Source organism: Astatotilapia calliptera, chromosome 5, assembly GCF_964374335.1.
Source record: "Astatotilapia calliptera chromosome 5, fAstCal68.1, whole genome shotgun sequence".
NCBI classification, from domain to species: domain Eukaryota; kingdom Metazoa; phylum Chordata; class Actinopteri; order Cichliformes; family Cichlidae; genus Astatotilapia; species Astatotilapia calliptera.
Window position 1 is genome coordinate 3,533,695 of NC_137426.1, and position 13,903 is coordinate 3,547,597.

General features: G+C 39.9%; 1 protein-coding gene across 4 annotated transcripts; it reads left to right on the forward strand.

The window, feature by feature from the left end:
• Nucleotides 1–4,194: 4,194 nt before the first annotated feature.
• Nucleotides 4,195–13,650, forward strand: LOC113021630 (polymeric immunoglobulin receptor-like). 4 transcript variants are annotated; one of them, XM_026166330.2, is made up of 7 exons: nt 4,195–4,333; nt 5,472–5,786; nt 6,203–6,511; nt 7,396–7,485; nt 7,624–7,710; nt 7,929–7,978; nt 13,074–13,650. In XM_026166330.2, the coding sequence occupies exons 1-7, from the start codon at nt 4,297–4,299 to the stop codon at nt 13,206–13,208; spliced, it is 1,023 nt and encodes a 340-aa protein (XP_026022115.2). In that variant the 5' UTR covers nt 4,195–4,296; the 3' UTR covers nt 13,209–13,650. The 4 variants fall into 4 exon arrangements, with proteins under 4 accessions (XP_026022115.2, XP_026022116.2, XP_080157683.1 ...); XM_026166331.2 differs by having other exon boundaries at nt 7,396–7,479; XM_080301557.1 differs by having other exon boundaries at nt 7,624–7,714; nt 13,074–13,214.
• The last annotated feature ends 253 nt before the right edge of the window (nt 13,651–13,903 follow it).

Genomic DNA, 13,903 nt, shown 5'->3' on the forward strand with positions numbered 1-13,903 from the left:
GCCTCTTCTCCCCTCATTCTCCCCCCTCCCTCTCCTGTTGCTACTTCAATCATGAAACTGATCAATGATCAGCTGATCGTCTCTCTTGTTTGTTTATCTCCCACTTTGCGCCAGAAACAGGAAACCAGCGGACGTCGCGCTAAACAACAGCAGCACGTTCAAGTTTGATCAGCTGTTGTTAGAATTTATTTAAAATTAATTTCTAGTATCAGCTGATGTTTGCTGGAGCCACAGAAAGCTGCTGCTCATGATATCGGTTTGGAAACATGAAGGTGATACAAATCATACATATATACCAACAAGACAGTGTACATCACTGTTGCAACAGCGTTTGTTTTAGTTCAAAGGCTTTATGGTTTTTCCTGTAATACCTGGTGGTGTAGTCGGTGATTTTTCTGTCAGTTCAGCCTTTTATATTATGTTTAACCCGAGTGACCACCCGGTCAACTGGTGGGTAACAGGCATCTCCGAAAACGTTAGAGCACTTATGTGATGTCTTGATGAATCGAGCAGGTATTAGAAGTTTACACAGCACCATTCTCGCATGAAAATATCTTAAAAGTTTATTTTGTGTCCCAGAAAGAGTAATATTTCAAACTCCGCCACTCTGTGTTCCTCCACCACTGCCTCGTTTGAGTTTTGGACGAAATGGATTCTGGGATATTGCATTTCGTCATTTCGAGCTGATTGGAGACCAAAACAGCCAATCAGATTTTTTTGCATCCAAGTCTGTGATTGGCTGGTTTTGTGGCACAACTATAACGGCGTACACAAAGAGTTGAGCGCGCACGGGCAGAAATGTTGAGAGCGCGAGCAACACATTGTGAGCGAGCGCAAATGCAAAAACTGAGCGAGAGGGGCTGCTGTTGTGTGTGTGGATAATAGCAAACACTGAAATACATTTTTTGCACACAGGAAATTCACTCAAATTCAGCTTTTCTTCACTCAAAATAAATTTCTCCTCAAAATGCAACACTTGCACCTGCAAACCTTTTTTTTATATGTGCGCTCAGAATAGTGGCACAAAAATAACGCCATACATTAGAGCCCGCTCTCCCTCCCAATGAATAATATACCGATGATTTGTCACGTCCCGAGACATTCCATGGGAACGCGAAGGTGACCGTCCTCGTTCCTATGCTACACGCCATATTGTGCATGAAATTGAAAAAAATAACGCTTGTATTCCAGCCCTAACCCTAATCTTATCCCTAACGTTAACCACCACCTTAGATAGTTAGAAAGTGTTTTCCACAGCGATTTAAGTGAAATAAACATACATGTGTAGGTTCATTACAAACGGTTATCATGTTTCCTCATTTTTCCAAACTCGTAGGGACGTGTTGGGTGGCCGAAAGCGTAATATACTGACGATTTGTCATCGTAGCATTGTTGCATGTTAAGATGGTGACTGACTGTGAGTGGTCACAGACCTGATCCCTGTCTTTGAAGCAGCAAAACTTTTATATGCAACAAGAGTCCCTGTTCGCTGCATGCTGTCTTAATAATGTTATTGTTGTAGTCTCCAACCACAGTTTACTTTATTGAGACTGTTGCTTTAGGTTTAGACCTTAGAAATACTTAATTAGCTTTCATGGTATGAAACAGCTGCAACAAACAGGACAAAACACAAACAAGAGGAGAGAGTAAAGAAAAGTTAATGAATAGCAAGAGAATAGAGGAGAGGTGCTCAGTGCATCATGAAAAGTCCCACAGCAGTGTCGACCTATAGCAGCAAAGGTTTAGAGTCACCTGAGCCACACCTAACTGTAAGCTGTAAAGATTTAGGCCAAAAGTACTGCACTAGGTTTTGACAAAGTACAGGGTTAGGAAAAAGTAGGCTTTGATTATATGGATGGATATATGGATTATAACAATCTGCAAGAAGGTTGTCAGTCCCATACGAGTTAACAGGAGTGCCCACTGGTAATTTGTATGAGAGTGATAACCACTGATAACAGCCATTCAGTCTGGTGATGTTTCAAGTGTGTAGAAGATCCCAGCTTAATGACAGACCTACTTTCCAGGTACTTATTATTCTCAAAAAGGAGGCCGTTACCATGATTCCACAGAAAGGAATTAGTTTAGGGACTATCAAAGACCGATGTGCATGGCCTGAAAATACTCATGTACATTTACACTTTGCAAATTTTAGGACATGCTGACAGCACCTAAAGGTTAATAAAACAAGTGTTTGAATGTTGATTTATTAATGTCAGGACTGGCTTTAGCACATAATAAACTCAGAAACTTTACTGCCAAATAGTAACAGGAACAAAAAATAGAAACAAAACAAACATATCATCATGCATGCACTTGCTTTCCTCTTTATAGCCTGTTGTTCATCACTCTAACAGACATCCCTTGTAATTGTTCTTCTCACCAGCAGATCATAAATAACCAATAAATCACAGCCAGAGTCTTTATAAACCAATCAGCTCTGCATGTGTGTGTAGTACAGCACTTGGCTCTGAGGACCCCAAACCATATAAAATCTCTTATCTTATCTATGTTTTCTTTCCAGATTGGCTGGCAGTCACACAGGTTGCAAACACACTTGTAAACCATAAATACACACTCAGCCATTGTTCCATGTTTCCCTTGGAGCAGATGATGTATGTTATCAGACTCCAAAACCATGACATGGGCCAAAAGCCATTAGTGCTGCATGAAAAAAGGGGGTGTCCCTCCTAGTCCACACAGCCAAGATACCCGCTGAGGATTGTCAGGAAAAATTATGCGTAGTATTAGTTATGACAGATGGGTTTAAATTGTAGGTTTCAACACAATCTACACGATCTGCTGGTGATTGTGGAGTTCGTATGAGGACTGTTTGGTCCGCGCATCCCTGTAGGATGCTTCTTTAATGGTGTCTTGTGCAACAGATGCTATTCACTCATTAAACTCCAGTAATGCCCAGTTTCAAACATTCACACACGCTAGTAACATATTGTTACAGTCCATTTCTAGTCTGATCAAACTTTCTCCCTCTTCACTCAATCGTTGTTCATTTATCTCCATTTCTGTGTCAGTACAATTTTCTGTTGGTTCCCAGGCTGGTGCAGCAGGTGGAAGTAAACGCATCATTCAAGTTTAAGGATTTACTGCAAAAGTTAAAAAGCCACTTAAATGGTGGAGGTTGAGTTATGGAGTGGGTAGATCAGGCTGGTGAGTTTTCTTTGCAGAGATGAATCTCAGGAAGTATTTGATGATGCTCTTGACAGAGCGCTCGTCCATAAGTGCACAACAGGAAGATAAACTGATGGATCACAGGTGTGTCAGCCAGAGATCCAACAGCAGGAGGTCCTGCCACTGTCACATCTCAGACACACACACACATGCTACAAATTGAAGTCAGCTAATTGTACCTTAACTACACAGGAAGAAGAAAGCACGACTGATGTCTTTCTTCTTCCTTTTTATCTGCCCATGTGGAGCTAATTGAAGTACCCTGTAATAGAAGTAGCAAAATAATTGTAATTGTAGTGTATTACTGATTTAGTAAGCTGTTAAATTACTGCATTCTCCAAAAAAGTAATAATAGTAACATACTAGACCCAGCATCGTTTTTTTTTAATTATTATTATTATTTAATTGAATGAGCTTAGTATGAGTAAACAAACCCTTTACATGTATTCTTGGGAGGTCTACTAGTCGTGGTCTAAACTTAGCACTTACTTTCATAGCCTGGCCCTGTGATATAGTGTAAAGTGTTTTGTGGATCATCTTTTGTGAGTTGTGCTGCTGCGATAACAGTAATCATGATTTAACAATGACTAATGACGAGTTTAGAGAACTGGGTCAAGTAGGTCAACTTTTTCATTTTCTAAAAAGTATTGTCACAAAAACAGAAGGTCGAAACGATGCTTTGCTATGTTTGTATGCAGTTGTTGTTATTATTGTTATTATCCATAAAGCGGGTTCTTTAGCTCAGTTTGTGTGTGGACACGTAATCAAAGTGAGACTGCACTCAGCTGCCACTCGTACCACACTTTTGAAAATAACAGCTGATGAAACAAGCTGTGGTTTTGTGTTTTTGTGCAATGGGCAGTGAGTTAAAGTGAGTCACATCCTGTTTTCTTTCCATAGTCTAACTTTAAACTAGATTATGTAATTCTGTAAAAACCATATAGACACTGAGGAAGAACTACATATTTCATATCCTTTTTTAGATAATCATGACGTTAGCAGTTTCCTCTTTTTTCTGGAAACAAAGTGGCACTATAAAGTTTTAGACGACATCGCGGAGACGCTTGAACAAGCGCACTGTTTGGACTCAAAGAGACGACCAAAATAATGAAGCTCCTGCTGCTCATCCTCACGCTGATGACAGGTAAGACTACTGATTAGTAATATTACACATTCATTATTATAATAATTTCATGTATATGATGACCAGAAATTGTTGCCATTTACAGTCATGATAAAAACAAAGTAAGCTTTAAATTTTAGATTCTGTAAATCCTAAGGGTTAACATGTCACAACATAATGAAAGGTCTTAATATTAGGTATAAACAGCCTTAGATGAACAACGACACATGATTTATTACATGACGTCATTTCAGAGAAGACATCAGCAGTGATCTTAGAGAAGCAACTGCTGCTGCCCATCAATTTGTGAAGGGTTTGTAAGACTATTTCAAGTCATACAATTTGAAGTCCATCATTCAAAATTTAGAGTGATTATTCATGAGTGGAAAACACCCAAGAGAGCTGCCAATCTTCTCAGAGGTGAATATCCCAACACCTTTATACCAAGGTCATCTGCAAAAACTGGACATTAATTTAAATGTTTTCTTCTTCATTTGTTGATTCATTTTTTCAAACATTTCTCTGACTTGGAGGTTTAGAAGTCTTATAATCAGAAAAATGAGCAAATTGGAAAAAAGTTGAACTGTGCTGTGAGAGTAGTGGTGCCACTCTTAACGACCTTGAGCATCTACATGAAATGAAAGCCTTCCTGATAGACCAAAAATACGAAAAGATCAGACTAATGATTGAATCAGGTTCTTCCATCAGGGCAGAGGTTTGGTCTCTAATATGTACAGGGGGGGTGGGGGACTCCGGGCCTCAAGGGCCGCTGTCCTGTAGGTTTTACATATCACCTTGGTTTAACACACCTGAATCAAATGATTGGTCCATCACCAGACCTCTGGAGAACTTCAAGACATGTTAAGGAGGTATTTTTTGCCATTTAAATCAGCTGTGTTGGATCAATGACACAACTAAAACCTGCAGGACACCGGCCCTTAAGGCCTGGAGTTCGCCCACCTCTGATGTAGAGACCGTCCCATCTTCTATTGTTTTGAGAGAAGAGGTTTTGACCAATTTTCAAAAAGCAAAAATCACAAACCTGTTGGAAAAGTTCAACATGCAGTTTACTCATAGTGACGACTGTGTAGCAACATCATCTCTCTCAAATCAGAAATACTAAAAATATTCAAAACAACTTTTTGTCTTTGATCTGCAGGTCGTGGTGCCGATGGTGATGATGAAGATGAAGTGGAGGCATGCAAACAAGGATGGGTTCAATTCATCTGCAAATATCCTGGAGCAAATAAAAAATATGACCACGTCAATGTAGTTTTTCCCAATAGAAAAAGCTTACGAAGCTCTCTGAAGGATGTTTGGGACGATAAAGGCAGATTTTCTCTGTACCATGATACAAAACATAAAACTCTGATGGTGGGCATCAGAGATCTTAAACAAGCAGACTTTGGGACGTACAGATGTGAATTTGATCAAGGCTCAAACAGATCTCCTGTCATAAAGGAATTGGATTATGGTAAGAAATGTGATTATTATTGTTGTTGTTGATGTTATTAGTACAACACAAGAAATTAATAACTAAAATCAGATTTCCTCACCTGTATTTTGGTATTATATAGTTTGTTTCTATCACACAACATAAATCATAGTTTGGAAATGTAAAGATTTATTACAGATTACAGGTTAAACGCATGTTTACATTACTTTGTTTGTTTTTTAATCTCAGAAGTTACTTTACATCTCAGACTTTTGAAAGGAAATTTCACAGTTTGCTCGTGTCTTCATCTGTTTCACACCTTTGTCAGCACACGAGGAAGTTAAAAATGTTAAAGTAGTGTGTGACAAAGTACAAGTTACATGTTGTGATATAATGAATGACATTCAAATACTTTATCGTCCTGCTTTGGGGGGTTTGTCTTTATTTTTATACAGAAAACTGCCAGCAGCCATTTACTCAAACTGTGACCAGAGGAGCTAACATCAAGTGTCATTATCCAGATGTTGATTTCAAGTCCGGGGTCCAGTTTTTCTGCAGAGGGGAGAATTTCACCTGTAAGGATATTTTGTCAACAAAAGGTCAGAGGTTAAACGGGAAATTCAGACTCACAAACACCAACAGAGGCTTCAACGTGTCCATCAGTGGTGTTTCCTCACAGGACGCTGGTGTCTACTGGTGTGGAGTGGAATCAAAGGATGGAAGCTACAGAGTTTCAGTCAGACAAATAAAACTGGAGGTTGAAGGTGAGAAAAATAATCTAGTATGTGTGTTTCTATTTATGTGCTCCACATGTTTTCATGTCTTGCTCATGTATTAAAATGCGCATCAGTCATAGTAGAAACTCCTACAGTACGAGGTAGAGGGTTGGGTTTTTTTTGGGTTTTTTTGCATAATCTGGTCAAAGGGTTTGACTAGTTTCTAATTATTTGCAGGGAATGATTTAGTCTTTTATTTACATTTTTAACATTTATTTGTTTCATTTCTTTGCCTTCTCTTTTTGATAGCACATCTCTTTTTACACACACACACACACACACACACACACACACACACACACAGTGTGTGCAATGAGTGCATTGGTTCTCTTTTGTTGACGTTCTTGACAATCTAACAGTTTTGTGTACAAATGTTGAAGAAAGAGGAACATATAGTATATTTGATAGAAGAATGCAAATTAAATGTTATTTAGAATCTTTAAACAAAGAGTGAAACAGGACATTTCAGACACACAACCTTTGTTTTCGGACTATTCTTTGCTATTGAAAGCTCATTATAAATGGCCAAATGTGAACAAATAATCCATGTGAGACAAAAATTCGTGCTTCAAAATCCTCTACCTTTTTCTAATGTTTGATCTATAAGTAATGAGAGTAACTCAGAGATGATATCCCTATTATGGTCATCTAATACATTTGAAATAAATACAGGCAGTAAAAAAATGGTACAATCATTTCATTGTATTTTATATATTATGTCTCATGAAAAAAGAAACTAAACTTGGCAGCGATGTTTCCAAATAATGAACTTTTTTTAAATTCACTAAATATTGTTCATTTATCTGTAATAATGGCAGCTTGTTAATTTACTATTGTTTCAATGCACAACTTACATACTTTTGTGTACCCAGACCCCTCCACTACATCCTCCACTACATCACTGAATCCTTCATCTCCAGCCACCAATTCTACAACCCAGACACCTCCTGTGACAGGTCCCTGTGAGAAAGTGCTCTTATTGATAGATTAAAAGAGTCTGTCAGCATATTTATGTGAATTCTATTAAACTGACAGTTCTAGCAGACATGTCTGTGTTTACAGCTCTATTGTGATATTTCTTTCTGATTTTTGTCTTACAGCTGGTTCTCCTTTAACTGTGGTCATCACTGCGGCTGTCCTCGTTGCTCTCCTGCTACTTGTGGTTATTGCGGTTTTCACCTACAAATGTAGGTAAAATATAAATTTAAAATGCCCATTCTAACATAGTCATGTATAAAGTATCTAAAATATATTTACTTTTCAGTAGTCAGACACATTTAGCGGTTCATATATTAGTCAATTAAATTAAAAGAAACAAATGTAAGTCTGTCAGTTTGGACAGTTTTTTGTTAGGTAAAGAAAAATGTTTTTCACTTCTTTATGCTTTCTTATTTTTCTCTGTCAGGTTTTTCATGGTCAAAACACAGAAAGAATGGAGAGGCACAGAACAAAGAAGTATGTATACATGTCTGTGTGTGTGTGCGCGCGCATATATATATATATATATATATATATATATATATATATATATATATATATATATATATATCTCTTAGGGGTGCAACGATACACAAAATTCACGGTTCGGTTCGGTTCGATACTTTGGTGTCACGGTTCGATATTTTTTCGATACAAAAAAGGTTCATGCCTTTTTAATTTGTCATTTATTAAAATTAGAAATATATATTTTAATATAATATATTTTAGTACAGTTTTTAAATTTAATGTTGCTAAAACAACAAAATAACAATGATTAAAAAAAATCTATCTGATCGAGAAATCACTCATCTTTGGAAAAGAGAGTTTATTACAGAGAAATGTCTCTTTCCAAAATAAAATCTATACTATACGCTTCTCCTGGGCTATATTCTCAGCAGCATATTAAACAAAGTTTAGTTTGTAGCCTGCGTGCTTGTTGTTTTTTTCTGCTTCCACTTGTCTTTGCACTAGAATTAGGGTTGCCAACTCCTTGAAAAATAAATAAGGGACACCTCGTGGCCAGGGCCGGGCAACCCAGTTGTCTTCACCCTTCCCAGTGTGGTAGCTCTTTTTTTGTGTGTGTGAAATTATTTTTTAACCATTTGACTTGAATTTGATTTAAGCAGATGCATATTCTTTGTGATATGACCATATGGGAAACAAATGATCATTTAGCCATTTATTTTTAGCTCAAAATGACAACATTAACACAGTAAAACAGGTCTCTTTCTTATACAGAAGCCTGTCATGCTTAGCTTTTGAGAATATAAGTAAATCTTTCTTTAAAAGAACTCTGTCCTGCTTAACTTAAAATTATATAAATTAATAGAAAACAATAGAACGAAAAATATTCTTGTAACTGTGCACATATAGTGCATTTAGTACAATTGGCTTCAGTTGAGGTATTATTTCAGCTTTTCTAATGCTAATCAGCTGCTCCTGTTTGTAAACCCACTTGTTCCCATGATTACACATCTTAACTCATCATCATTATTCATCTATGTATTACTTTTATGTATTAGTCATCTATTTGTTGTAATCATCTATCCTTGCAGTCGTTTATTACACAAAATAAATTATATTATCACACTTCTGGCCACATAGCGCTGATATTCACTGCACATGCCCATATTAACCCCAATGTTTACATACCATATCTGCTTCTGCCGTGGCCTGGTGGACAAAAAATTGGTTAAGGGTTCCCCGAGCTTTCACGCCCCTCATGTTCTTCATGTGCCCACCATTAGAAGCATGCCTATGGAAAAAGTGCGCCGGCACACAGTGAAGTGCGCTTTATAGGTGTTATCGTGCACTTTTCCAGCCAGGTGTTTTCCTTTTCCCATTCCTCCCTGTACTTTTGCAGCCTTTTTTTTTTCTTTCTCTGAGGGGAACAAACATTGCTGCTCTAATGCTGGGCTTACACTGTGCGATTTTTGGCCCATTTTGAGACGGTTTTTGAGTCGTGCGACCGATTTGGTGATCGGCCCGATTTTGGCCTTCATCGTGCATCGTGTAGTATACGTGGGGTAACGAGAAGCGATTAACAACTCGAGCAGCTCCCGATCATCAATCGCTCGTGAGGGTGTCACCGCAGCCGCTCACACTGCTCACGTGCAAACACGTAAACGTCGGTGAAAAAGACGGAGCAGCACGGCTGTGCAGCGTGTGATCTGGACACAAGCGATGGAGGCACAACTTGTAGAACTTTGGAAAGCTCATCCGAGCCTTTTCGATGTGGCATCACAAAATTATCACGACCACAACAACCGTGAAAATAGTTGGATATACACTGCTGCTCAATCACAGCTGCCTGATCAATGTTTTTCATTAGCAATTTAGCAAAGTTGATGGTGGTGTGTCTGTGTGAGTGAAAGACAGAGAGAGCGAGCGACAGAATTTCTGTTATAACCTTCATGTTATGGACGCACAGTGTGAGCACTCAGGTCGCATCAGAGCATCGGGTCGTATAGTGTGAGACCTGCATCGTGACCTACCAACTTCTAACCCCTGCGAGTCAATCGTGCAGTTTGAGCAGGAGCTGAATAACGTGACTGAAAAAATCGCACAGTGTCTGCCCAGCTTTAGGTGTACTGTCGTCCGAGACTTGCACCGCAGTGTCGGCGTTTGTTTCCCTGTTGGCCATGCTTCTTGTTGTGGTCATCTGTTGTCTTCCGGTATTTTCTCCGCAAGCGACCTTTCCTCGACCAATGAGATGAGCGGTAATCTGAATTGTCATACTCGAATTGTCATAAGTGTGCTGTCAGCTCATTGGTCACAAAGCAGGAGAGGGGCTGGGAATTATGTTTTCCAACAAAGTGTTAATTCCATTAACATTTATAGACTACTTTTGATTCTCACTGTATTACGGGACAAAGTGCGTCCCTTATTAGCTAAATACGGGACATGTACTTTTGTTTCTAAATACGGGACGATTCCGTTTTTTAAGGGACGGTTGGCAACCCTAACTAGAATGATGTCGGTGTAAATGTGCAGTCATATTCGTTGTGTTCCCACTAGTGCTGTCAGCTTTAATCTCGTTGAAATGACGTTAACGCCATAACGCGGCAAATCTCCGTTAACAAGTTACCGCGGATCGCCCCGTGCGTGGGGCTAGACGGCGTCAACACGCTAATGAGCAAACGGCGCTAATGCAGTAGTTCCCACCCATGTAATTGAGCATTGCATGGCACATCCAACATACTGTTTTACTTTTGTCCATGACGTGCTTACCTTCAGGGTCATACTTCACATGAAAACCAAGATAGTTCCAAACGCCACATTTAAATGAGGATGGGGGAAGTTCAATTTCGGGTAGCGTTGGGGCAGTTGCCATGTTGCAACAAGCTTAGCTTCTGTCTCTAGCTTGCACTGCGCTCAGTGGATCTGCGCTCGAGAGTGTAGCCTAGGCGGAGTAGTGGAACGCAGATCCACTGAGCGCTCAACACAGACAGCATCGTCAGAAGAAAAGTTGATAAAATAAATAAATAATTTTGTATTGTTCGATACATATGCGTACCGAACCGAAAGCACTGTATCGATATATCGATACGAGTATTGTTGCACCCTTAATATATATATATATATATATATATATATATATATATATATATATATATATATATATATATATACATATATACATATATTTATTACAATATTATTACATATATTGTAATAATATTGTAATATATATATTACAATATTATTACAATAAATATATATATATTACTTTATTATTACATATATTGTTTTCCCGTGTAAAAACTGTTTTTCAGTAAAATTTCATAACCAGTCTAAATCAGGTTTACACATACGGCATTTAACAGAACAGTGTGTGCACTTTAGTGAAAACCTGTTTGCAAGAAACTCAAATATAAAATCAAGTTTACATACATGTTGTTGTCTCTGGCTGCTGCTGGTTATGTTTTTTGTTTTTTTGGCCTGTCCCGTTTGGCTCTTTTGCATCAGAATTGTTGTCTAAAGGCAAAGAAAGATGCCCAACGGATTTACTTTACCAAATTGACCATCCCAGCCTTGCCGTAATGGTCCATTTGATTCACCTTTTATTGTTTATTTTATTTTCACTTGCTGAATACGGGACAGACTTGACTGGGGGAAAGAAGGGGAGAAAGAAAGAGGGAAAGAGAAACAGCTGAGAAGAGGGACGGGGGAGAAGGGCAAAAGACAAAAACCAACAGAACGGGCAGAGAAAAATAAATGCATATATCAATCACCTGGATCACCTGCTGAGAAAGAAAAAAGAAAACAAGCAGAAGAGAACAAGAGTAATAGAATAAACAGCATCACAATGATATATGGGAATATGACAGTAAATACTAAATATTAAACGTTATTGTGCAGCACATAAGATCAACAGAACACAGTGTGCTTTGAGGTAGGAGCCAAAAAGGGTGTAGTTTGTGGGTGTGATCACCCGTGTGTACACCTGTGAGCATGGACGCGCTTGTTTTTTGTTTTTTAAAAGGTTCCTTCATGTAATAATCTGCTAGAGGGTGTGGGGGGGCCACAGCCCCGTCCTCCAGGGCATGAAGCAGGTATGGAGGAGATCAAAACTCCAGACATCCAGAGGCCCCCAGAACACAAGAGACCAAGGAAGACCAACAGAGGGGCAGCCGCACCACTGTCCCAGAAAGAGCTGAGGAGAGTCCCAGATGAGGGCTCACTCAGCAGCCGCGGAGCAGAAGCCAGAGGGAGTTGCAGTGACGCGCCCGTGAGCTCCGCCGTCAGCCAGCCGTGGCTGAGTGACCGAGCCCCAGGCCGAGAGGCCGGGGGCACCCCACCTCCGAAGTGGCCCGAGCGAGCCCCAGGTTCCAGGCCCCGATAAGCGGCCGCCAAGGAGTGAGCCGGTGTGTACCTGGACGCCCATCCCCGGACACAAAGAACCACCAACGCACCGATGTCTGAGGGCGTCTGCCACTGGCAGGGGAAGTGGTGGTAGGGGGAGATAGGCCTCCAAACCTTGGAGGGCCTGAGATGTCCCCAGAGAGGTGGCGCCTGACACCCAACCTGACATATAGACACAGACATACAGGCACACACAGATACAAACATCCATTCCCACCCTCATGCTCTCATATGCACTTACTCCACACTCAACCAACGTGGAGACAGAAATAAAGAGACGTTGTACACACGATCACACTCCCCAAGCATACTCTACAAACCGGGTCTAGGTGCCCTTGCCCCTGGAGGGGGGAACTGCACCCAGACCCAGGTGGTGTTACCCTTTTCCCTGCGGTGGGGGGAGGCAGACCGCCCCGACTCTGCAGCAGCAGGAAGGCCCCACACTCCAGACCGCAGTCGGACGGCCAACTCCTCCTCCTAGCCCCCCCGCTCCAGCAGGTCGCAGAGAATGGGGTGCTGGTTATGTTTACAGTGATGCTGGTTTCAACTGCAGTGCTCCTGAAAGCCCCTGAGCTGGATTTGCACCTGGGCAGTAATTAGCAGGTTTTAGTGATAGAGAGCAATTCCATTTTTTAAGGTCTTTAGTACATGTAATGCTTACTATTAAGATTGGATATAAACCTTTTTTGTGTTTGTCATTTTTTAGGATAATATCTATGAGGCAATACACGAGTCTTCCCAGAAGTCCGTCACAAGACCTGCAATGAAAACAGTTTATGCCACTACCAACTTCCCCACAAACCCAGCTTTCTTCATGCATGAATCCAAAGTCAAGGTTTAAAACATCTCTGGTGAGGCTGACTCTGATACAGATTGTAGTCAGTGGAAACCAGGCCAGCATGATACGAAGTCTACAGCAAATCATCCATCCAGAGTTTCAATTGACAATTTCTACTCCCTGTCGTTGCAATGCCACTGCGGCACTGAGAAGGGTTAAGTCCTGACTGCTCCTCTATTTACTGCTTGCTTTCTAGCTATTAAAATTTGATGATCTGGGAAATTTCAAACCTTTTCTTGATGCATCCAAAATCTATAAGAACTTTTCAGCTGTACAGATCTAGGGCAGTGACCTGGGTGGGAATGAATGTGATTATTTTGCCAGATCCTATGTTATTTACGTTTATATTTTTTTCCTTTATTTCACTTTTGTAATCCTTCTCTTCTCTATTTGTTTATATGTATGAAGGAAATATTCTTAATAAAAAAGCCATTGTTTAAAATGATGATCTGAAAAATGTAAGATGTAAAAAATATGCAAAAAAACATTAAAAGAATAGAAAAAAAAATCAGAAAGATGGCAGAATACTTTTTCACAGCACTATATTAAAAAATGCAAGCCTATTATAGGCCAGAAAAGGGAAGACATGGTGTGTTTGCCACCCACAGTTACCTGGACAAGCAAGGACAGAGCAGGCATCTGCCCCCCACTGTTGATCCAAACCAGCAAATCTACTGAAAGATATTAGGCTACGTTCA